Below are 27,104 nucleotides of genomic sequence, written 5' to 3' on the forward strand. Positions count from 1 at the left end.
GAGAGCAAACAAGAGCATTAGAGATTAATATAATCCTTTTTTCTGCCCTACTGCCTTTGATTTGACAATACATCTACTGTAAATAGAGTAATTTCAAATAAATTATATTTAAATTTAGCTTGTTACTGCCATAACATGGACATGACACATCACTGTGTTCCATTTCTTTGCTTTTACTTTACAAACCCTTCAGTCATTGATCTCCTATGGTCTTCTCAGCCACCTGGTTGTCTGTTCTCTTGGCTACCTGGGTGTCCCTGTCGCAGACACCTGTATGATTAATCTCTCTAGTCACAGAGCTGGTCTGGTGTGATAATACAGTGAAGCGAAGGGCTGGATCCATCACTGCCACAGATCGGGTCCTATCAGGAGTCTCTTTTAGCCTCTCTGCTGGGGATGGGAAGTGGGGTGCAGTGAGACAGGGTGCTGTCTGTCTGATCTCTGCTTGGATTGGGAAGTGGGGGGTGCAGTGAGACGAGATGCTGTCTGTCTGATCTCTGCTTGGATTGGGAAGTGGGGGGTGCAGTGAGACGAGATGCTGTCTGTCTGATCTCTGCTGGGATTGGGAAGTGGGGGATGCAGTGAGACAGGATGCTGTCTGTCTGATCTCTGCTGGGGATGGGAAGTGGGGGGTGTAGTGAGACAGAGTGCTATCTGTCTGATCTCTGGGAGGCTTTGACAAAGTATTGTCTGCTATCGGTCTCATCCTCGCTCTCCCTTTCTCTATTTATTTACTCATTTTTTCTTTCACTGTCCACCCTGGCCTATTCCTGAGACTGATGCTTCTTCTGCTGCCGCTACAATGCTATGGGCCATTCATATTTTCTTCTTTGCTGTTGTCTACTGCAGTCTGTTCTGGCCTGTTGAGTGGCATACAAGAATAGCCCCAAACTAATCAGATCAGGATGTACCAATAACATTCTTCACCAAACTTCAACCTGTGTTCGAAGAGGCAGAATTGGCTGAACTCACTATTATTTTCTAAACTAGACACCTAGACATGTGGAGATAAATGGAAAGTGTCTTGATGAGGCATTCCTTCCACTCCCCCTCTGATAATAAAAAACACACACCTCTTCAACTGACAACCAGATGAGGAAAGGAGAGAGACAAAAGGCAGTGTGTTTTTGTCACCTGCCTATGGGCCCTGGTCAAAAGTCATGCACTATATAAAGTACAGGGTGCCATTTTGGAGGCAGGCTATATACTCCCCACAGAGACCAAGACAACACACAATAACAACCACAGAAAGACACACAGGAGTTGACAGGAAAGGGCTGGCGTGGAATACTAAAACAGCAAATCTCTTCTTCTTAATGGTGTCCTTTAGCAGTGGTTTCTTTGCAGCAATTCGACCATGAAGGCCTGATTCACACAGTCTCCTCTGAACAATTGATGTTGAGATATGTCTGTTACTGGAATTCTATGAAGCATTTATTTGGGCTGCAATTTCTAAGGCTAGTAAACTCTAATGAACTTTTCCTCTGCAGCAGAGGTGACTCTGGGTCATCCTTTCCTGTGGCAGTCCTCATGAGAGCCAGTTACATCATAGCGCTTGATGGTTTTTGCGACTGCACTTGAAGAAACGTTCAAAGTTCTTCACATTTTCCGCATTGACTGACCTTCATGTCTTAAAACAATGATGGACTGTCATTTCTCTTTGCTTATTTGAGCTGTTCTTGCCATAATATAGACTTTGTATTTTACCAAATAGGGCTATATTCTGTATACCACCCCTACCTTGTCACAACACAACTGATTGGCTCAAACGCATTAAGAAGAAAGACATTCCACAAATGAACTTTTAACAAGGCACATCTGTTAATTGAAATGCATTCTAGGTGACTACCTCATGAAGCTGGTTGAGAGAATGCCAAGAGTGTGCAAAGCTGTCATTTTATTTATTTTTAACTTTATTTAACTAGGCAAGTCAGTTAAGAACAAATTCTTATTTTCAATGACAGCCTAGGAACAGTGGGTTATCTGCCTTGTTCAGGGGCAGAACAACAGATTTGTACCTTGTCAGCTCGGGGATTCAATCTTGCAACCTTTCGGTTACTAGTCCAATGCTCTAACCACTAGGCTACCTGCCGCCCCTCATCAAGGCAAAGGGTGGCTACTTTGAAGAATCTCAAATATGTTTTGATTTGTTTAACAGTTTTTTGCTTACTATATGATTCCATAGTTTTTATTTATTTAACTAGGCAAGTCAGTTAAGAACAAATTCTTATTTACAATGACAGCCTACCGGGGAACAGTGGGTTAACTGCCTTGTTCAGGGGCAGAACAACAGATTTTTACCTTGTCAGCTCAGGGATTTGATCTAGCAATCTTTTGGTTACTGGCCAAATGCTCCAATCACTAGGCTACCTGCCACCCCAGTGTTATTTCATAGTTTTGATGTCTTCACTATTATTCTACGGTGTAGAAAATAGTAAAAATAAAGAAAATCCCTTGCATGAGTAGGTGTGTCCAAACAATTGACTGGTACTGTATATATAAAAACCTAGGACACTTCTAACAGCTTAGTGGTTGATCTCCTTCACAGATCTTCATAGATGGCTGAGTCTGAATGAACCCATTAGGTGGCTCTACGAGGATAATGATCATTAATTCACTGTTTCTATTTCATTTAGTAGTGATCTGTTGCACACACGCACACACACACACATTCTGTCCATGCAGTAGAATTATTTTCTTTTTAACCTCTTGTACCCGGAGGTCGTCAGTTGATTGACCCTAATCAACTAATGAGTGTCAATGAAAGCATTAAACTGTTACAAAAGGTGATCAATGATGAGAGGTAATGATCTGTGGGTGGTGATTGTCTTAGCTCCAGGAGCAAACGCTGTGTGTGTGTGTGTGTGTGTGTGTGTTCAGATTGTCTTAAAAAACGCTAGGGTTATCACATTAGCTAGCTAGCTACTTCACTCACTGTGGTGCACGCCAAGGATCCCACAAGGCTATGGGAATGTTTAGACAGCGTGCTCTAGCATTGGGTTGAAGAGGGTCCTGAGGGACAAAACACACAAGTACTATGTTGTTCAATAATTAATATAGTGAGGATAACAAGTCCATGTATTTTCTTCCCCATAACTTATTTAGTTGTGCTGAATTAGTATTGTGTGAAAATATGTTCATACATTGGCTTTAGTTGATATATGGTAAATAGATATTGTATAGGTGTATGCTGCTTCCAGGAATGAACGAAGGTACACACACACTCACAGGGACCAACACCCACACACACTACTCAGCTAACTCTTAGAGGCCCTTCTGCAATCCTACATTGAAATTTGCTATGTAGGCTTGTTGTTTGTGCGTGATTGTTTTATGTCAGGACGATTGTCGTCTGAGGAACAGGTGTTTCCCTCTGCCTGTGGTTTCGCAGAGTTTATTGTGGGCTGCGTCCCTGCATTGTGTGTGGGCTGGTATTTTGGGCATTTGTTTTATGCGCCCTGCCCTACCTAGTTTTGGACTGTGTGGATACCAATTAAAAGTGTGTTCACGGATTTGTGTCTCCTGCGCTTGACTTCACCCCTCCTGCTTCCTTGAGCCACCTGACAGTCTATATATATGGAGTAGAAAATAACATGTCTATATATATATATATATATATATATATATATATATATATATATATATGGAGTAGAAAATAACATGGGTATATACATTTACATTTAAGTCATTTAGCAGACGCTCTTATCCAGAGCGACTTACAAATTATACAGGGGGTACCAGTACCGAGTCAATGTGCAGGGGTACGAGGTAATTGAGGTAGATGTGTACTGTACATACTGTACAGGTAGGGGTAAAGTGACTAGCAGCAGTGTATGGTGAGTGTGAATGTGTATGTTGTGTGTGTATGAGAGTGTGTGTTGCGTCAGTACGCACGTGTGTGCATGTTAAGTGTGTGTGGGCGTATGTAGTGTATGTGTCATGTGTATGTGTTTGTGTATGTATCTATGTGTGTTAAGTTGTCAATGTAAGTATGTAAGTATGCATTTCTCATCCTTGAATTCTCATTTATTTTAAGACATTGGTACGGGTTCACTATGAAATATTTTGGAGTACAATTCATAGCCAATCTGGAGGAGGTTTACATGCGGCTTCGCATACACAGTACATTATATGTAAAACCAATACTTATAGAATAATCTACAGATACCAGGCCATGAATTTCAAAGATTTCCCAAAAGGAAGATGTATATTTATGTATGCGTGTGTGGTGCATGCAATTTCATATGTAGGACTCTTGGGAATTTGCTGCATTTTGTTTGCATCAAAGATCAAAGCTGTGTTAGTAGCTGGGGGTTGGTGCAATGATCCTGAGGTACTACCAGGCAGATTACTGCAATGTCTTTTACCACTTTCTGTATCTGTTTATTCACAGTGCTAACATATTTAACAAGTTGGATAATAACTATGAAATAGGGAAAGCAGGTAGCTTAAGAGCGTTGGACCAGTAACTGACAGGTTGCTTGTTCATAAACCCCGAGCAGACTAGTTGAAAAATCTGTCGATGTGCCCTTGAGCAAGCCACTTAACCCTAATTTCTCCTGTATGTGGATAAGAGTGTCTGCTAAATGATGGAACTGTAAATGGTAAGGTTGCAGGAATGGGTGGGGAAAGATTAACCAAATCAATGCTGACCTTCACTGATGTGTAATAGCACAGAAAGACAGAAAATGTTAGGTTTAAACAAAAAGTGGACTGACGAGGTAGGAATATATGAAAGACAATGGCTAGTGCCTGGACAAAGGTAATTGCTTGGATATAAAAATGGTGCACCCCAGATACAAACACACTGATAATGCTGTAACAGATAATGATGATAATGATGACACGCTTGCCCTGGACTCGATTATCTACATCTAGGGATTATCTTTCTGTTTCACACAAAGAGGGCCTTTTGCTGTAATGAGACAGCCATCGATTCTGTAACTATCAGCAAATTACACTCCTCAACACTTCATCACAATGGATATGACGGAGCTACTTTGAGTGGTTCAAACAACATGTCATCATGGACACATCAATGGTTGTTGAAAAAACAAATGGATTGATGATTGTTTATTGAAAAGTGTAATTCATTGATTTTTTGGCAGTTAGATGATGTACCTACTCAGCTGAGAGAGTAGAAGTTTTATGTTTCTCTTGTTTAGGTGGTGTGTACTCTACAGTATGTAGTATCTGCTCATATTGACAGTCTATTCAGAATGCATTTACACCTGTGAGCAAATATGAACATGGATGGCTTTCATTGACATGAGTAACACATTGCTATTCCATTAAGATGAACCGATTTGGAACAGAAAAGTAGGACAGGCGCATCAGCAGCAGTATCAAGCTTCATTTCCTTCCTGACGGCCAATTCTTCGGCTTGTGTCGCGATTTAAGATAGTACCTCATACACGGATTACAGATTAGACACAATTACAGACCATTGTCTGATCTTCCACCGTGGATTGCATGCTGCTGCTACGGTTCACGGGCCAGGACTAATCTTAGGAGGGGGGAGAAAACATTTACCCCAGATCAATATTTATGAAATGGAAACAAATAATAACATTGGAATTTACTTGCTTGGATTATTTCTTTATCTCTCTCGCTGTCTCTTTCTGTCTCTCTTTGTTTGTCTCTCTCTTTCTGTCTCTCTCTTTCTGTCTCTCTCTCTCTCTCTCTTGCTTTTCCTTACAGTCACAAACTTGCACTGAGCTCTATGAAAACAGACAGGCAGGCAGGAAGCCAGTAAAAGAGGATGATGCCTGGGTTTCTCCCTCCCTTTGTGGACAGACAGAAATGGTCTGGAACACTCTGACGGACTCGGGAGGCATGGGGAGGGATGGAGAGAGGCTGTGTCTATTTTAGGTTCCCAATCATTTTGTCTGTATGCATTTCCTAGAAACTGGGCCATCATTTGCTATTGTGGGGGTATGTGAGTCTCGAAAGCCTTGAATGCAAAATATCTTCCTGAAAAGCTAATTTGCTTTTGGACAGCATTAATGCCTTATCCTCTGTGGCATAAATGCACACGAAGGACAGTGAGACAATTAGCCAATGAGCCGAGCTTGGGTTCCACCCAATACCCAATCAGAGAGAGGAGTCAAGGCTTGGGCTCTACCTAATATCCAATCAGAGGGATCAAGTAACTTGACTGTGCCTGTATTGATTATGTTGTCTAGACTACAATATTCTTTATTCCTAGATTTGTTTTGATTGCACAGTATTGCCCTTGCTTGTTCCTCAAAAGGGACGTTCTGATCAATTATTAATTAGTTATGCCAACACACCGCTTTGAACATGTCAGCAGTATAATATCTAATATGAAAGCAGCCCCCACAGCTGAGTATCAACCCACTGTGAACACGGGAAGTAAATACTACAACATTACCGGTCCTCTTTTCACAATAAGGACAATATGTTTATTTCAAAATAAAAATACATAAATATGGATAATACTTCAAGGGCCAGAAGAAACTGTGTATTCGGAATACTTTTAGAAACTCAAAGAAAATAACGTAGTAGGATAACATTTCTTATGTTTGCATAGAAATACAACCTATTCAGAGGGGTTGGGTTAAATGCAGAAGACACATTTCAGTTGGAGGTGGGTTAAATGGGGTTGGGTTAAATGCAGAAGACACATTTCAGTTGGAGGTGGGTTAAATGGGGTTGGGTTAAATGCAGAAGACACATTTCAGTTGGAGGTGGGTTAAATGGGGTTGGGTTAAATGCAGAAGACACATTTCAGTTGGAGGTGGGTTAAATGGGGTTGGGTTAAATGCAGAAGACACATTTCAGTTGGAGGTGGGTTAAATGGGGTTGGGTTAAATGCAGAAGACACATTTCAGTTGGAGGTGGGTTAAATGGGGTTGGGTTAAATGCAGAAGACACATTTCAGTTGGAGGTGGGTTAAATGGGGTTGGGTTAAATGCAGAAGACACATTTCAGTTGGAGGTGGGTTAAATGGGGTTGGGTTAAATGCAGAAGACACATTTCAGTTGAATGCATTCAGTTGTTGTTCCTTTCCTCATTTCTCCTGCTTTTTAAGCTACCTCAACACATTTACTCTCTGCTATTACCCACAATGACCACTAGTTTTATCTCACAATTACCACAAACGACTTCTGGGCAATTGAGGAGTGAAGCAAAAATCCTGAAAGGTTGTGATGTGACTTAAATGACCGCCCATTCTCTTGTTATTATGTCTTTGGAGGTCAGCCAGCTAGTTTGTGAGGCAGACCCCATTCCTCTGACTCCTTGACTCTTTTGGTCTGTGGCTGATCAAGCATTAGCCAGACACCTCCTTCAAGCCCAGTGCACATATACCCAAGGGGTGAACTCTAAGCCCATACCCTGGTCCATCAATTTGGCATGAAAGTGATTCAATGTTCACTGCTCCACCAAAATCACTCTCTTTTATCCCAAGACATGCAATCGCTTCATAGCCTCGGAATTGCACAACAATTTAAACGACAACTACCCTAGTTTTCATTGGCCTCTCCTCTTTTTCTTTATTTCTCTTTTATTTGTTATTTTGAGCATGGAGGCAGAAAACGCCCCCTGGGCTGTGCCCTATGCAGCATCATGTGTATTTCTTCACTACAATAGTGCTTGAGGAGGCCACCCCACATAGTGCTGTCTCTCCCTGGTGAGACACACACAAAAGCAACTTTAGAGAGGTAGGAGCAACTTACCCTTAACTCCCCTATACACAGTGACCTAAATGAGTCCTGGCCATACAGTCTAGTCTGCATGTCTGCACGCAATCCAGCTTCCAATAGAACCAGCATTGTTAAAATTGTTGAACTATGGATTTTTCGCAAATATCTATTTAGTGAAACACAGATTTATTTACTTACTTCTTTCAACATGTTTTGGGTTGTCTGTAAGCTCCACAAGCAAAATATCTTATTTGAAAGAACTAATAAAGCTGTTGATATTAATAATTTTCAACCATTTTTCGGAACAATAATTTATATGATGAAAATGTACCTGCATGTTTTAATTTACATATAATTATATATAATACTTAATATCTCTGTTTCTCCAGAAGGAGAGATTATTAAATCACTCTATTCCAATGTGTCCTTTGTCATGTTTCTAAATGTAATATGTCACATTTGATTGCAGCATATGTCTAGCAGTGTCATAGCATACATTGGCATAAACAGTGATGGTATGTTAAGCTGATGATGGGGTACCCTGCTGGAGACGTGATTCACCCTCTGTTATTGAGGTCAGATGCATCATCGAACAGCTAAGAGCACATAACACAACTCATAATACTTATAATATTAGGACAGTTATGAGAACATCCGTATTGTGTAAGTTGTTGGGTAAGCATGTAATGTGCTCTGAGTGGACAAAACATTAAGAACACCTGCTCTTTCATGACATACAGTGCCTTCAGAAAATGTTCATACCCCTTGATTTATTGCACATTTTGTTGTGTTACAGCCTGAATTCAAAATGTATTAAATAAACCAATTTCTCACCCATCTACACACAATAACTCATAATGACAAAGTGAAAACATGTTTTTAGAAATGTTTGCAAATGTATTGACATTGTACGTCAGTATTCACTCCATGAATCAATACTTTGTAGAAGCACCTTTGGCAGTGATAACAGCTGTGAGTCTTTCTGGGTAAGCCACGAAGAGCTTTCCACACCATTATTCTTTAAACATTTCAGACTGAATCAGGTTTTCTCTAGGATTTTGCCTGTGCTTAGCTCCATTCTGTTTCTTTTTTATCCTGAAAAACTCCCCCGTCCTTAACAAGTACAAGTATACCCATGCATGATGCAGCCACCACTATACTTGAAAATATGGAGAGTAGTAATCATTCATGTGTTGTATTTGATTTGCCACAAACATAACACTTTATATTCAGGACAAATATGTAATTGATTTGCAAAATGTTTCTGCAGTATTGCTTTAGTGCCTTGTTGCAAACAGGATGCATGTTTTGGAATATTTTTATTGTGTACAAGCTTCCTTCTTTTCACTCTGTCAATTAGGTTAGTATTGTGGAGTAACTACAATGATGTTGATGCATCCTCAGTTTTCTCCTATCACAGCCATTAAACTCTAACTCTTTTAAAGTCACCGTTGGCCTCTCGGTGAAATCAATGAGCGGTTTCCTTCCTCTCTGGCAACTGAGTTAGGAAGGATCCCTGTATCTTTGTACTAAATACTTTCGGAAGGCACTGTAGACTGACCAGGTGAATACAGGTGAAAGCTATGATCCCTTATTTATGTAATTTGTTAAATCCACTTCAATCAGTGTAGATGAAGGGGAGGAGACAAGTTAAAGAAGGATTTTTTTGTCTTGAGACAATTGAGACATGGATTGTGTGTGTGTGCCATTCAGAGGGTGAATGGGCAAGACAAAATATTTAAGTGTGTTTGAGCGGGGTATGGTAGTATGTCCTGGGCGCACCGGTTTGTGTCAAGAACTACAACACTGCTTGGTTTTGTCACGCTCAACAGTTTCCCATGTGTATCAAAAATGGTCAACCACCCAAAGGACATCCAGCCAACTTGACACAACTGTGAGAATCATTGGAGTCAAAAAGGGCCAGCATACCTCTGAGGGTAAAAGGGGTGCAACTCAATATTAGGAAGGTGTTTCTAGTAGGTTGTACACTCAGTGTGTGTCAAACGCATGCAGAGACTTTTCAAAAGGCTTGAGGCCATGATGAAACATACATTCCATCAAATAAAATAAAATAATTTAAGCCGCAGACAACCACAAAATGAGTCAAATTTGTTTGTGCTTTTCTTGAAAACTCTTAAGGTCATTGTCATGCCAAGTTTGGCATGTGAACAAACATAGGAGTTGGCTATACAGCAGAAACTGATCTAGGACCAGGCAGAGAACAAAAACATACACACAGAAGAAGAGACTAATAGGTTTGGGCCCTGCATTGCGGCTGCCCTCTGCTCCAGCCTCTCAAGCCTAATGTGTGTTTGTGTGGATGTGTGTGTGTGTATCGGGGTTGGATAAAAGAAGAAGACAAATGTCCCTCTCTCATGGACTAGTGAAGTATATATTTTATTAAGTTCTGAGTTCTCCTACCTGTTGAGGTTCCCGTGGCGTCGTCTGCTTCACCCTCCTACTGGACGCCGTCGTCGTGGTGATCTCCATAATGGATGTGGACGTCTCCGACCGGTTGGCTGTGTTGGCACTGGACTGTGGTGTGATGGCGGAGGGCGACTCCCCCACCAGCCTCACGCTGCCCTGGATGCGGATGTTACGATCTCCTTCTGTGGCCATGTTGAACACCTTCAGCCCGTTATAGTAGAGACCTGAGAGCTGGCCCTGAAACGGGCGACTCCTGTCCCGGTCCCAGCCACCTATCTGTATGGTGGTCTGGCTGTTGAAGATAGTGAGCTGCCGACCTGCGGGAAAACAACGTTACATATATACGAGAATGTATGTTGGATGGAACGCGGACGGACTCTGCCGCCGCAAATTCCCTACTTGTACTTTGAGTCACAACAGAAATCAAAAATAAAAGAATGATGAAAAATAATCGCGCATAAGAAAAATGACAGATAATTTGCCCAGTCAGCTAATGAGTCGCAATAAATTACCCGTTGCTAGAGGCAAACCTCTCATGGTAATTTATTGCGGTTTGAATGATGGGATGGCTATGGAACAAAGGGAGAAAGAATAAAGAAATACATTTACAGTAGTTGTAAATTAATGCACTGTAGCTTTGCTAAAAGGACAATCAAATCAACTTAACTGCAGGGGGGACATTAATCTTGGTAGGCATGTGAATCTTGTCACATTACTTCACAGCAATGTACTAAACTGCAATTGATTTATTCCTTGAAATAATAAGACAATCTTGGAAGTGTGAGTTTTTACTGCATAAGTAAACGAAATAAAAAAGGGACAGATTGTCCATGAGAAATTGTCTGTGGAGAAAATAGACCTGACAGATGTGTCATCCTATAGTGTCCAATTATCCTCTTTGAATAGCTTCATACTTTAATTCCTTTGAAAACACTTACCACTTTTACCATTTAATGTTTAGTTTCATTATGCGAACCAAAAAACACCATTCAAAGTTGTGGAATGTATAGACTTTTTGAGTTATATTACGATAATTATCATACATTTCTAAAGCTTTGCCAATGTTAAAATGTTTCCTTTTACTTTCATCATCATCATCTCAAGACCGCCTTTTAACAAGAAGTGAACGCAACTTAAAACTTACACGTGATATGAAAAATGAGGCATGTAACAAAAGAGTCATTCCTGACAGTAAAATAACTGAAAAAACTGAACCAGAAAACATTCAAATGAAAAATAACCATGGCACATACTAGTTGGGAGGTACAACTTGGTTTTTAGAAACATACAAAAAGGCATGCACTCAAACTTTTACGTTTTATGATACATATCCTTGATCTTCATTCCCTATACATATTTACAAAATCTGTTAAAGGGACTCAATTTCTTTATGCCAATTAATATTGCACTCTATTTATCATTTAAATGTATTGCAGTTTAATCAGTATGATCCATTATAAATCAACCACATACATGTATGTGTATCAAATATAACACTACAAATATCAACTGAATGGATCATTTAACTGGACCTTTTTTAGTTGATCATTTAGGTATTTACATCAAATAACAACAATGTTATAATAATTTATGTACATTTTAACAGTGTTGACATTACTTCAAGAAATAGTTAGATTTATGTTTACAGTCCCTTTAACCTGAAGCTGACAGACGTATTAAACAGTTGACATCTCTAAAAAGAAGAATACATTATTATATGCAAAAGTGTGCAATGTTACTAGCTAGCTACATTTAACTGTTTTAAATCATTTAGTTTTGTTTAAGTTTTACTGAACATTTATTTTTTTAAGGTTTATTGGTTACAAAAAGTATTACTGGGTTATGATAAAATTATTTTTATTTGAAGTTTTAATCAATGTTTTTACCTTTGTCGAGTAGCCATTCGTCAACTACTCGACCAAGTCGATATGGGATTCGCTGTCTAGCAATCGCCAGGCGTTCGTTATCATTGTTGCCTTTAAAGTTTAAAGAGACATTTCAGTGGTTAAAGTCTGTAAAGTCAAAGGTTAAATGTTAATACTTAATCATTGAGCTATAACAAGTGCCACAAAGTTTTAAATATGTTTTTGACGTTTAAAAAAAAAACAGTTACCTACAACATTTCATCGACCCAACTTCACTTACTCAAATCATTTTATTTTAATTTTAGCCAACAAATTATTCCTATATTAATTGAGAATTAGCACGCTGAAGTTTCAACTAGGTTAATAAAGTTATGTTACTGTAGAAGCCAAAACCAAATCACAAATGTAAACATTTTCATAACATAAGTCTTGCCAAAATGATTTCCAAAAACACATTTTCTTTCTTTTCTTTCTTTCTTTTTGGCAGACTTTTTTAGCTAGTTATACATTCTCAGAATTTATCGTTTGTGAAAAACATTCAACCTTTTGCACACAGTTTATGGTTTAGAGTAGAAAACAAAGTATATAAAAACACACATATATATATATATATAAAACATATTCCATCCCCATTTAAACAAGTTTACAAATTACCAGGTAACAATAAGCTAACAAAAACATCTGCAATCTACATAGACGTTTCAAGAATCGAAGACACAACATATTTAGGTGTTAAAATAGGTGCACACATACTGGAACACTATTCAAATAGCAGTGAAGGCTTTGACAACGGCTACCGTAAGTCAGGGTGATTACTAAGTTATGTAATGAAGTAGTTTAATGAGACCAAACTCTGCACTGCCCTTTGGATGTTTACCAAATAGCACCCTGTTCACTATATAGTGCACTACATTTGATCAGGTCAAAAGTAGTGCAGTATGTAGGGTTTAGGGTGGTATTTGAGACACAAACCTTTTCAAGACCAATCACCTTTCCAGAAAGAGAAAATTGCGAACCGCTCCAATCTTCCGGCAGATTGACAATGTTTTGTCACATCAGCCACATGAATTCTGTTTGAGCAGGTAAGGGTTTAGGGGACAAACAGTAATTTGGTGTGGAGTGTGTAGCAAGAATGAACAGCAGCATCAGTGATTGGAGAAGGGATGGGGATGGGAAGAGAGATAGAGAGAGACAGAGAGAGATACGGATAGGGATGGATATGAGAGAGAGAGAGTGAAAGAGAGAGAGAGGACGGGCATTGACTGGGATGGATAGTAGCAGGGTTGGAGGGGTTGAAGGAGGTCACGCTCTGAGCTCGTGACTCAGATACAAAGCAGATCTCACAGGAACTAAGTCTGACTCAACAGGATGAGATGGCAAGATGGATCGGCCTTGCAAAGGATTATTTTAATCATGTCAGTTGGAGTTAAGAGATCAAGTAGACAGTCAAAATGTATAGGATGTGTACTCTGCTCTCCCCTCCCTACACTCTATCTTCCCTATTCCCACATGGAAGCTGCAGGAAGGTCTGAGTGTGAAAGGTAAGAAAGATGTCTGTCATTCTGAGTTAGCAGATCAGGCCATACAGACAAAGGATAAAGTATCAACCCCCCATATCTTAACTGTCTACACAGCACATAGTGAGAGCACTTAGAGTGGAGGAAGGTCTGGTGAGGTGGGTGAGTAGGCTACTCACAGTGTGTTTGGCTGAATAAGCTACTGACAGTCTGAACTTGTGACAGGGAGGTGAATGAGTGTTGCCTAGCCACCCAGACTCCTTGCTCTGGCCAAACGCTACATCTCGCCCACGGACGTTAGATTGTTATCCGCAATGAGTCTGGATCTGAGTACCTCCCCGACCCTGATTGGTCCAGAAACCAATGGGTTGAGCCAAAGCCAGTGCACATGTGGGTAAATCAACAGTTTGAAAATGTGTTGTTGGCTTTGATACTCTTAATGGTTAGAGCCTATCAGATCGCTGATGACTTTGTTTTGTACAACTCCCCTTATGCCCCTCGTCACCAGAAACAACTTCAATGATGACAGTCTCAGACCAAACGACAGAGCAGAGTTTAGAGTCCTCAGGCTAGAAGGAGAGGCCAACTGTGATGTAAACTACAGTGATGCTGAGATACAGGCTCTGTTCCAATATCCACACGGGCATACTGTACCACTTGGATCAACTCAATGGTCTTGTTGTTAGAGTGTCCACCCCAAGATTGGGAGTTCGATCCCCGGCAAAGTCATACCAATGACTGTAAAGATGGGACCCAAATTGTCTCTGCTTGGCACTCAGCATTAAGGAAATAGATTGTGGGTAAGGCCCTGCGATAGACTGGCGTCCTGTACAGGGGGTGTACTGCCTCACACTACAGAAACAGGAGAACTGCTCCTATGAGCCGTTCTGGTTCGCACAAGCAAAGGCTCTACCTGTACCATTTAGGGTTCTATTCTCGGCTGGCATTAAGGTGGTGGTAGTGTCAAACACACGTTAGTTTGCAATTTCATCATGTAAAAAAAAAAGAAAAAAAGAATCTTAATCACCAAAGCATTAATAAATTATCAAGTTTGAGAGGAGTAAAACAGTGAGCTGACATTCCCTTAGAGGCAGGCCCACAATATTTTAGTCATGCAGGTCCTGCTTTGATGTGCGTAAAACCCTCCATAGTCTGCGCTGTTTTAAAATGATATGCCCACATGGAGAAATTATGGTGGCTGTAAATGTGACTTAGCCTTTTTAAAACAAGTAGTTTTTTCGTTTTGTTTAGAATTTTATTACAATTATTCATTCTTTATAGGCTGTCACGCCCTGACCATAGAGAGCCTTTTATATTCTCTATTTTGGTTAAGTCGGGGTGTGACTGGGGGGGGTGTTTCTATCTAGGTTGTCTAGTTCTATGTTGGCCTGGTATGGTTCCCAAGCAGAGGCAGCTGTTTATCGTTGTCTCTGATTGGGGATCATATTTAGGCAGCCATTTCCCCACTGTTTTTTTGTGGGATCTTGTTTATGTGTGAGTGCCTGTGAGCACTGCAGTAGCGTCACGTTTCGTTTGATTCATTTATTGTTTTTTTGTGTTCGGTTCTCTGAAAATAAAAAGATGTCGAACCGATTCCACGCTGCGCTTTGGTCTGAGTATGATTACAACGACGACTGTGACAATAGGCCTTATCTATAACGAACGTAATCTTTCTTATTGACAATGTTTGGCATGTCAATGCTCAACCATAATGCAATTTACAGTAGACCTAGACCCTATATCAGTGTGAATGCTTCTGAAGCCATGCAATCACTTAGAGCGTCTGCTAAATGACTTAAATGTAAATGTAAATGTAAAACACTGTGGACTGCAAATGGGTTCAAGTTAACCTATTTACCAAAGATGGGATTGGTCTACATTTTGTTATTTCGTTCCTGTAAGCCATTTAACAAACTATAATGGTCTAATAGGCAATACAGGCAATACATAAAAGACGGTAAATACACAATCTGAAGCAACCAGATATTTAGACATGGAGCACGATCTGATTGGCCAGTGAGTGGACAAGCCTCGACACACCAACAACTTATTTGTCCATCAAAATTCAGCCCTTTCACACCAATGCCAGCAAGTGCGCCGATAACTGTGATAGTGAAAATAGCAAAACTATTTCTGACACACCCCTGAACCTATAGCGCTACCACCTGCGCTGGGATTTACCACTGTGTTAATTTAGTTCAAATAGAGCCCTTAGAATGAAGCAATGTATTTTTCAAGTTTTAAGTTTTAATGGCACATGCACAAGTACAGTGAAATGCCTTTCTTGCAAACTCAAAACCTAACAATGCAATAATGCAATTGGGCATGCATTCTGTGGATTACTACAGTAGTATTGTTATTGGGACGTAGTCAGTTTGGCGGGAGGGAGGGTTTGGCTATTGATGGGCCTTCATCCCTTCTGTCAAAGCTATATGACAGTGCCAGGCTGTTGGTTGGTTGGGCCAGCTTTTTTACTTTGTCACCCACGAGGGTCCAGGTTGTATTTTCTGAGAGGAGAAGAGTGGAATGGAGGAGAGGAGTGCTGAGTAGGAGGAAGAGTCCTGGTTCTTCTCAACCCCTGGAATACAGAGAGGTCAGGGAAGCGAGGGAGGGTGAAGGAGGAATGGAGTGAGGGAGGGAAGATGTGGGTCGTGTTGGACGAAGACGCTGCGGGAGAGAGCAACTCTCATTCTGGATTCGTATTACTTTTTTACTGCTTTCTTTATTTCATGACAAGCTGCAATTCTTTTTGTATGTTTATGCCTCCCAGTTATCTTCTGACAAAAGAGTAATCTCTCTTCAAATGATAGGGTTGAGAAAATTGTACAGTCTCCTTTTTAGGCTATCGGCAAGACATGTAAACACTATGTAAGACCCCAGAGAGAGAGAGCGGCTTGGGAGGGTGAGGAGACAAACAAAGACACACACACACACACACACACACACAGAGTAGTACACATGCTGTATATGTAGCTACTGCAGGTAATCAGACGCTATCGTCTTTCTTACTATGGACAATAGTACTACTCTCTCCATCCTCTCTTTCTGTATTAAAACTCTGATTAATTTAAGTGTGATAGCGATATCAATTCCACTTCAGGGACATTTGTTTTTGTTTACTAACAAAACGATGCTGTGCTCTGGTTTTAAACACAGCAACACCCATACCCATTCATCATATCCATTCATTCTGTTCTAGACAGAGTACATGGTGATCTGGGCCAGGGAATGGTGGGACAAGGACAAACCTCTACCTTATCTCCCACCTCCAGACAGCAGTGATTGGGACTGAGACGCCCCCCTTGTCCCCCCAGTCCCAGTTGACCTGGCTCACCCATGCTTCTTGTTTTCTTTGTGTTAATAAAGTGGTCAGATAAGACCTGGCTTTCATGTCATTACAAGCTCTGAGAACAACGCCCCCTCGCTCTCTGCTCCACATTAAATGAACAAAATATGCAAATGGTTTTTTCCACTGTTCCTTTAGAAAGAGGGCTGGGAAAGAATTAAGCAGGAGGAGAAGATGGAGATGGAAGAATTTGTCTGATATTATTAAATACGTTTTATTTTTATATATATAAACGACTTGGGCATAAGAAAGCGCCAGTGCACGGTTTATTGTTTTGTAGCTTTTTATTTGGACTCACCAATGGTCTGATTGGTTGCACACTAGACTGAACTGGAGCTCACAGAGACAGAATACTGCGTGTGTGTGTTTGTAAACCAGCGCAGACAGAATAATACAACCGACTGCCTGCCCCGTGGATGGCGTTGCGTGTTGTGACGACCCTCCCACTCTGTCTGCTGTATTTTCTCTCTTTGCTCTTGTTCCTTATTAGGATGCCAGTGGGCGGAGTTGGAAGGGTCGCCAGCTAGATGGGAAACACCTGGGCTCGGGTGTGTCCCAGGATAAAGGCACCTCTTCCACAGTCATTGGGAAGACTCTCTCCATGCAGACACCTTGTTTTTGGTTGTGCTAGTTGTGGAATCTAATAAATATATCTTTTTGATACTCCTTGTCTCCACGTTGTCTCCCTTTTGTTGCGAACTCTGAGCCGGTTCGTAACAGTGTCATTACTGATTGTTCACTACTTCTGATTCATTACTGCTCCTGCAGCCATGGCTAAAAGAGCAGAAACAAATCAAACCTTCGCCTTCCGGGTCTGACCCTGAGAGGAGAAGGGACGGAGAGGGAGAAGAGAAAGAGAGAGGGGGATATGAGAAAGAGATCAAGAGAAGGAGAGGGGGAGAGAAAGAGACAAAGAGTGAGCAGTAATGAGAGAGATAGAGGGAAGAAGGGATCAAGATCAAAAGAGGAGGGAGGGTAGGATAGAGAGAGTGAGTGAGAGAGGGGAAGAGAGCGGAGTTAAAGAGAGCAAGGGAGCTTTGTAAGTGCATCATACTCTGATAACAGTAGAAGAATAAGGCCAGGGCTCCCTAGTCCATTCTCTTTGTGTGCTGTGTGGTAGACAGGCTTTTAGCATTAGCTGTTCCCTCCAACAAAGTAGTTTACTACCCTGCTACTGTACCCTCTGGGCCTCACACAGACAGAATATGGTGTGTGTGTGTGTGTGTGTGTGTGTGTGTGTGTGTGTGTGTGTGTGTGTGTGTGTGTGTGTGTGTGTGTGTGTGTGTGTGTGTGTGTGTGTGTTGTGTGTGTGTGTCTGCTACCCTGCTACAGTACCCTCTGGGCTTGACAGCACCATTGTTATTGTATGACTTCCATGGCCCAGACTCTGGATAAGGAAGAAGGTCTGATTTCTGAGGCTGCCTGTCCAGCTCTTTTGTACTCCACATAAAGAGGGAACGAAAGGGGAAGAAGGAAAAAGAACGAGAGAAAGGAAAGAGAACTGGGTATCTAAGACAAATGGATGGGTTATTTTGAGTCTGCATCTACATCCCAAATGACACCCTATTCCCCTTTATAGTGCACTACTTTTGACCAGGGCCAATAGGGAAACCCATAGGGCTCTGGTCAAAAGAAGTGCACTATTTAGAAAATAGGGTGTCATTTGGAATACACACAGAGCCTCTGATAATTGGGCTAAGGACATTCTAATGCCTCAATAAATGGGTATGATGTGACCTTTTAATGAGATTATACCAGGGAAGGCACTTGTGGTGCAATTATTCCCCCCTGCTTTTCACAATGGTGATCCCCTCCATCCCTCCACCCTTTTAATCTTTTTCCTTTCTCTCTCTCTCTCTCTCTCTCTCTCTCTCTCTCTCTCTCTCTCTCTCTCTCTCTCTCTCTCTCTCTCTCTCTCTCTCTCTCTCTCTCTCTCCTCTCTCTCTCTCTCTCTCTCTCTCTCTCTCTCTCTCTCTCTCTCTATATATATATATATGTATCTCCCTGTATCTCTCTCTCTATTTCTCTATCTTCCCATCTTTTTTCTCTCTGCCTCTCTCTCTCTCTCTTTCTTTTTTGTCATCATTCCATATCCTCGGCGTCTGTTCTTATTATGATGTCACTCTGGAACCTGCCAGTGGCCAGTGGCTGGGGGCAGCCATTACCCTGATGCCTGTAGTTATGCCTCGGTCTGTGACAGTCTGCATCCCAAATGGTACCCAATTGCCTATTGCCAGACTGACAGAGGCATTGATAGAGGCTCATCAAAACATAGAGGAGCTGGGAGAAATACAGTATTAGGGATAGTTAACTGGGGAGGGCTGGGGAAAAGGGAGGGGGATGCTGTACAGTAATTGTGATTAGAAGTAATTAGACGGGTTTTATAGGATGGCATGTAAGCAGAGATAATACTCACACAGGGCATCATTTACTGTAGGGTGTTTGCATTGAACTAGCCTATTTGCATTGAACTAGCCTATTTGCATTGAACTAGCCTATTTGCATTGAACTAGCCTTTTTTATATTTTACTGGTAGTTAACTAGTTAGGACTTGAATCTGGTAAGAAATGTCAATAATGAATCAGAATCAAATGAGACATTCCCTCTCATCCCCTACTGAAAAAATATATCATTTGATTATGTGTCTGTTGATTAGATCTTGTTTGGAAATTCAAAACTACTGTAGTAACATAATATTGGACTGCATATCCATGTTTGATGTTATTTTATATAATGACTTGCTTTATCAAAGATGTGCTCTGTAAAGTCAAAGATGTCCAACAAAGCCAGAATTACAATGAGTGACACCAGTAGGCCAGTCTTTGTTAAGACTGTAGGTTTATAATAATATATCACCATCATATGTTAAGCATTTTTTCTGCTAGATGTGAAATACAAGGATATGTAATTACTAGACACAGTTCTTCTTATCTCTCTCCCACTCCCCTCCCTCAGTCGTTTTTAGTTACATTTAAATTCATTCGGGTGTTTTATCAGTGGTATCATAGTGCTGACTATGGTAAAGTGGCACAAAATCAAATTAAGCTCACTTAAGAAATATATATATTTTTTATTGCAATGACTTTTAAAAACTTTATTCGGAAAGTTACATTAATTTCATGGCCTTTCACTGAAGTCCATGTCAAGTTAAAATGATAAAAGGAAATAAACAGGACTGCCCATTTAGTTTTGAGATGGAGGAAATGTCAATCAAGTTTGTGTGCATAATATGTGTCTAGTCTATAAATGAAGTCCATAAAATACCAACCAAAGCTTCTCAGTAAGATGTGTCTGTGTCTGCATTCACCATGCACTTATGTGTACTTATTGACAATGGCTAAAGAAACCATTTCAATTGGAAATAAGCTGTAGCCACACACATTATGTTGAATCATTTCAAAGTAGCAAGTGGTTTACATGTTATTTAATTGCATGTTTGATAATGAAGGTCATTCCAATATATTGGTTAGGAAATAAAACCAAAAATGATAACTCAATGTGAATGTTTAGCTGACAAGTATTTCATTTAGACTTCACTGATATGGACCCTTAACAATTGTGTCCTTATTTAGATAATAAGTTAAATAATATATTTTCTTTGTAAAATATGGGCTTCAGTCCGATTGCAGATTTAGACAGCCAATTCATTCTAGACTCTTGACTCAACGACATTCCGGAGGAGTTATTGAATACAATTATTTCTCTATTTTCCCTCTGCGAGTTTAGTCTGCCGTTGAGAAATATTGTTGGTTAGTGAATGATTGTAAATACTCTTTTCGTTACACCAAATGAAAATCTGTGACTCTGAATTCATTAGAGCGCTAACCAACCTTCAACTAAATGAATCCACTTCCTTCTAGAAGTAGTTCTGTGCAACGATGAATCTTCAGAATCTTTTTGAGTATTTAATTTTTTGGGGCTAAAGCCACAGAGGGGCTGTCTCAGAGAGTAACCAAAGTAGTAAAAAGTGTTCAAATATCCTAAATATCCTAAAGACTTACAGTATTAATGTGTATGCGTCTTTGTGTGCACGTGTACATACAGCATGTATGTGTGTGCATGTGTTTCTGACTGTCTGTGTGTTTCAAATCAAATCTAACTTTATTTGCCACATGCGCTGAATACAACAAGTGTAGACTTTAACGTGAAATGCTTACTTCCAAGCCCGTAACCAACAGTGCAATTGAAAAAGAAGAAAATATTTACCAAGTAGGCGAAAATAAAAAGTAATAATAAAAAGTAACACAATAAGAATAACAATAACGAGGCTATATACAGGGGGCACTGGTACCGAGTCAGTGTGCAGGGGTACAGGCTAGTTGAGGTAATCTGTACATGTAGGTGGGGGCGAAGTGACTATGCTTAGGTAACAAACAAACAGCGAGTAGTAAAAGAGGGGTGGGGGTCAATGTACATTTTCCGGTGGCGATTTTCATCATGAATTGTTCAGCAGTCTAATGGCTTAAGGGTAAAAGCTGTTGAGGAGCCTTTTGGTCCAAGACTTGGAACTCCAGTACCGCTTGCCGTGCGGTAGCAGAGAAAACAGTCTATAATGATGGTGTTGGAGTTGTGCCTGGCCGTGCAGTCATGAGTGAACAGGGAGTACAGGAGGGAAGTGAGCATGCACCCCTGAGGGTCCCCCATTTTGACAATCAGCGTGGCAGATGTGTTGTTGCCTACTCTTACCACCTGGGGACGGACCGTCAGCAAGTGCAGGATCCAGTTGCAGAGGGAGGTGTTTAGTCCCAGTGTCCTTAGCTTAGTAATGCGCTTCGTGGGCACTATGGTGTTGAACGCTGAGCTGTAGTCAATGAACAGCATTCTCACATAGGTGTTCCTTTTGTCCAGGTGAGAAAAGGCAGTGTGGAGTGCGATTGAGATTGTGTCATCTGTCGATCTGTTGGGGCGGTATGCTCTCTTGGGCACAGGGACTATGGTGCTCTGCTTGAAACACATAGGTGTTACAGACTTGGTCAGGGAGAGGATGAAAATGTCAGTGAAGACACTTGACAGATGCTTTGAGTACACATCCTGGTAATCCGTCTCGCCCAGCGGCTTTGTGAATGTTGACCTGTTTAAAGGTTTGGTTCACAAGGCTACCGAGAGCGTTATCACACAGTCATCCAGAACAGCTGGTGCTCTTGTGCATGCTTCAGTGTTGCTTGCCTCGAAGCGAGCATAAATGGCATTTAGCTCGTCTGGTAGGCTCGCGTCACCGGGCAGCTCGCGTCTGGGTTTCCCTTTGTAGTCCGTAATAGTTTTCAAGCCCTGCCATATCTGACAAGCGTCAGAGCCGGTGTAGTAGGATTCAATCTTAATCCTGTATTGACGCTTTGCTTGTTTGATGGTTCGTCTGAGGGCATAGCGGGATTTCTTATAAGCGTCCGGATTAGTCTCCCGCTCCTTGAAAGCGGCAGCTCTAGCCTTTAGCTCGATGCAGATGTTGCCTGTAATCCATGGCTTCTGGTTGGGATATGTACATACAGTCACTGTGGGGACGACGTCATCGATGCACTGATTGATGAAGCCGATGACTGAGGTGGTGTATTCCTCAATGCGATTGGACGAATCCCGGAACATATTCCAGTCTGTGCTAACAAAACAGTCCTGTAGTGTAGCATCCGCGTCATCTGATCACTTCCGTATTGAGTGAGTCACTGGTACTTCCTGCTTTAGTTTTTGCATGTAAGCAGGACTCAGGAGGATAGAATTTTAGTCAGATTTGCCAAATGGAGGGCGGGGGAGAGCTTTGTATGCATCTCTGTGTGTGGAGTAAAGGTGGTCTAGGATTTTCTTTCCCTTGTTGCACATGTGACATGCTGGTAAAAATTTGATAAAACTGATTTAAGTTTGCCTGCATTAAAGTCCCCGGCCACTAGGAGCGCCGCTTCTGGGTGAGCATTTTCTTCTTTGCTTATGACCTTATAGAGTTGGCTGAGAGCGGTCTTAGTGCCAGCTTCGCTTTGTGGTGGTAAAGTCTTTCTGTCTGTGTGCCTGTCCGTCTGTCTGTGTGCCTGTCTGTCTGTGTGCCTGTCCGTCTGTGTGCCTGTCCGTCTGTGTGCCTGTCCGTCTGTGTGCCTGTCCGTCTGAGTGCCTGTCCGTCTGAGAGCCTGTCTGTCTGTGTTTCTGTCTGTCTGTGTGCCTGTCTGTCTGTGTGCCTGTCCATCTATGTGTCTGTGGAACAGTGAGTCTCTCTATTGCACAGCTAACATCTTATAGAAACCATAAAGACAGTCAGTCTATTAACCCTACAGTGTATTCTGTGTTCCTCCATGTTCACTGCACGTCACAAGACATTAATTTCCCCCCATCTACCTGAGGCGGCGACTGACGAGCGAATCTGTCCCCAGCCATAAAAACCCTCTTTAGTGTGGGTGAAAGCACTGGGCCGCCTGAAAAGGTCAACGAACAATACAGAAGAAGGAGAGGTGGAAGAGACAGGTTGAAATCATCTCTGGTTTGTACTCATGCCAAGATGGTTGAGTTAGACTCAGGCAATCCTGATCCTATGAGCTATGCCCCTCCCCTATGGCTCCTCACATAGGACTGCTACGAGGAATTCCAGAAGTGGATTCTTAATCCTCAAAACCTGTGGTGATATCAAATATTTGTGATATATTAGCGATATATTAGCGCTGGCGATATTACTGTGCCAACGTAGATGTCCTATTTTATACCGAGATTGTAAAATAATTTGTATGTTGATGTTGTGTGGAGAGACGGACCAAGGCACAGTGTGCTCTGAGTTCCACATATTTATTTCGTGAAACTTTACAAACAACCAAAAGAAACAAACAACAAATTGTGACGACAGAGATGCTACATGCACTTACTCAAAATAAGATCTCACAAAACACAGTGGGGAAATGGCTGCCTAAATATGATCCCCAATCAGAGACAACGATAAACAGCTGCCTCTGATTGGGAACCATACCAGGCCAACATAGAAAAAACAACCTAGATAACCCACCTTGGTCACACCCTGACCTAACCAACATAGAGAATAAAAGGCTCTCTATGGTCAGGGCGTGACAGTACCCCCCCCCCCCCCCCAAAGGTGCGGACTCAGGCCGCAAAACCTGACTCTATAGGGGAGGGTCCGGGTGGGCATCTAGCGTCGGTGGCGGCTCCGGTGCGGGGCGAAGTACCCACTCCGCTCGTGGCTCCAGCCATGGAGCTGAGTTCGCCGCCGTGCCTGGACTGGGCACCGGCGCAGAGGAAGGCTCTGGCCTTGGAGCGGGACTGGACACCATGCCTGGACTGGGCATCGGCGCAGAGGAGGGCTCCGGCCTGTGGACCGGTGCAGAGGAGGGCTCCGGCCTGTGGACCGTCGCAGGAGGTTCTGGACTGTGGACCGTCTCAGGAGGTTCCGGACTGTGGACCATCTCTGGAGGTTCCGGACTGTGAACCGTCTCTGGAGGTTCTGGACTGTGGACCGTGTCAGGAGGTTCTGGACTGTGGACCGTGTCAGGAGGTTCCGGACTGTGGACCGTCTCTGGAGGTTCCGGACTGTGGACCGTGTCAGGAGGTTCCGGACTGTGGACCGTGTCAGGAGGTTCCGGACTGTGGACCGTCTCTGGAGGTTCCGGACTGTGGACCGTCTCTGGAGGTTCCGGACTGTGAACCGTCTCTGGAGGTTCCGGACTGTGGACCGTCTCTGGAGGTTCCGGACTGTGGACCGTGTCAGGAGGTTCCGGACTGTGGACCGTCTCTGGAGGTTCTGGACTGTGGACCGTGTCAGGAGGATCCGGACTGTGGACCGTCTCTGGAGGTTCCGGACTGTGGACCGTGTCAGGAGGTTCCGGACTGTGGACCGTGTCAGGAGGTTCCGGACTGTGGACCGTGTCAGGAGGTTCCGGACTGTGGACCGTCTCTGGAGGTTCCGGACTGTGGACCGTCTCTGGAGGTTCTGGACTGTGGACCGTCTCTGGACCGTCTCTGGACTGGAAACTGTCGCCGGAAGCTCTGGACTGGAACCTGTCGCCGGAAGCTCTGGACTTGGGACCATCGTCAGAAGCTCTGGACTGTGAAACGTCGCCGGAAGCTCTGGACTGGAAACTGTCGCCGGAAGCTCTGGACTGGAACCGTCACCGGATGCTCGGCTATGATATCGTTTAGGACCTTGAGCGTGGCTGAGGTGCACCCATGACCAGCTCGGAAACCAGATTGCATAGCGACGAAGGTACTGTGGGATTCGAAATGATTGGTGACCTGTTTGTTAACTTGGCTTTCAAAGACTTTAGAAAGGCAGGGTAGGATAGCTATAGGTCTGTAACAGTTTGGGTCTAGAGTGTCTACCCCTTTGAAGAGGGGGATGACTGCGGCAGCTTTCCAATCTTTAGGGATCTCAGACGATACGAAAGAGGTTGAACAGGCTAGTAATAGGGGTTGCAACAATTGTGGCGGATAATTTTAGAAAGAGAGGGTCCAGATTGTCTAACACGGCTGATTTGTAGGGGTCCAAATTTTGCAGCTCTTTCAGGACATCAGCTATCTGGATATGGGTTGAAGGAGAAATGTGGAGGCTTGGGCAAGTTGCTGTGGGGAGTGCAGAGCTGTTGACCAGGGTAGGGGTAGCCAGGTGGAAAGCATGGCCAGCCATAGATAAATGCTTATTGAAATTCTTGATTATCGTAGATTTATCGGTGGTGACAGTGTTTCCTAGCCTCAGTGCAGTGGGCAGCTGGGAGGAGGTGCTCTTATTCTCCATGGACTTTACAGTGTCCCAGAACTTTTGGGAGTTTATTCTACAGGATGCAAATGTCTGTTTGAAAAAGCTAGCCTTTGCTTTCATAACTGCCTGTGTATATTGGTTCCTCACGTGACTTGTATCTGCTTTGTAACTGGACAATATAGCAGCTATCGAGCGACATCATGTGTTTGCTAACAGACCATGTGACTTGTATCTGCTCTGTGATTGGACTATGCAGACGGCAATGCTTAATGGGATGTACATAGGCTGCGGTTCAAACTCATAATAGACACACCCTTGTCCACTTACCCTCGCCTTATGCCCTTGTGGGAATCCCCCTCGGCGTCTAGGAGTGTGGTCCAAATGATTAGTCAAGCAAGGGAAGTTTGCAACATAAGCGCCTCAGCCCTCATTTTTTGTCGAGTTTGCGAGTGTACAATTATGTTCACTCCAGGGGCCTGAAACTCCCCATAATTCAATTTGCAACGATTGTACAAAGAAAAGTCAGCGAAAACGTAAAAACAACATCAATGGAGAAGTCAACATACAAGTGTAAGTAAAAACGAATACAAATAAGTTAGAAATTGTGCTACTAATGCACATGACGACACAAACACGTCTTGTAAAAAGTAAATATGTTTTTGTTTGGTTATCTTTTGGAAATTGTAGAAATAAAACTGTTTCCTTCTTCAGAAGTTAATTCATTTGCTAGCTATCATACAGTAGGTGTCACGACTTCCGCCGAAGTCGGTCCTTCTCCTTGTTCGGGCGGCGTTCGGCGGTCGACGTCACCGGCTTTCTAGCCACCGCCGATCCACTTTTCATTTTCCATTTGTTCTGTCTTTGTCTTACACACCTGGCTTCACTCAACCAATTACTTGTTTATTATTTAACCCTCTGTTCCCCATGTTGTGTTTGTGAATGATTGTTTATTGTAATTCGGTCCGTCTTTGTGGGCTCGTGTTGTTACCTTGTATATTTGTATTTTTGAGTAAAGTACGTTGATTACTCATATCTGCTGTCCTGCACCTGACTCTCTATACCAGCTACACACAGGACCCTTACAGACCTGGTGTTGTTCTACTCATATCTGCTGTCCTGCACCTGACTCTCTACACCAGCTACACACAGGACCCTTACAGACCTGGTGTTGTTCTACTCATATCTGCTGTCCTGCACCTGACTCTCTACACCAGCTACACACAGGACCCTTTCAGTAGGTGTATATTAATAATGATATATTTAATATAAGTAGACATGCACTCATAATTGACTGTAGCACATATAAAGCACCCACAAGCTACCGGTGGCTGAAAACACAATCATCGCGAGATGAATGAGTGACGAATTTCCGGCCAAGGGTGGTCCATTTAAAAATCATTCCTTCCTCCCTCGGCCCTTGCCCTGCAAGTGTATACTCGTCAGACGTCATTATACGTCATCAGAAGTGTCCACTTCATTTGAGCTCTGAGGGGATAGGGTGTGTCTTTTAAGTGTTTGGACCGCAGCCACAGTGTTGTACCCCTGACGCTTTTTCATGTACCACAGTTTTTTTTCAAATGATTTCTAATATTTTGTATGAACGGTTCA

The 27,104-nt window shown here is 42.4% G+C and overlaps 1 protein-coding gene across 24 annotated transcripts in view; it reads right to left on the minus strand.

The window, feature by feature from the left end:
• LOC115201553 (neurexin-1a) overlaps positions 1-27,104 on the minus strand; it is a 539,338-nt gene that overhangs the window by 75,531 nt on the left and 436,703 nt on the right. For 16 of the 24 annotated variants that reach the window (XM_029765293.1, XM_029765279.1, XM_029765275.1 and 13 more), the window contains 2 exons: positions 11,981-12,070; positions 10,089-10,411 (listed from right to left, as the gene is read on the minus strand). In XM_029765293.1, coding sequence (XP_029621153.1) covers positions 10,089-10,411; positions 11,981-12,070 — 413 coding nt within the window. The remainder of the gene's footprint in view (positions 1-10,088; positions 10,412-11,980; positions 12,071-27,104) is intronic. The other 8 variants (XM_029765284.1, XM_029765285.1, XM_029765294.1 and 5 more) reach the window with 1 other exon arrangement.

The sequence above is a fragment of the Salmo trutta genome, chromosome 10 (assembly GCF_901001165.1).
Source record: "Salmo trutta chromosome 10, fSalTru1.1, whole genome shotgun sequence".
NCBI lineage: Eukaryota > Metazoa > Chordata > Actinopteri > Salmoniformes > Salmonidae > Salmo > Salmo trutta.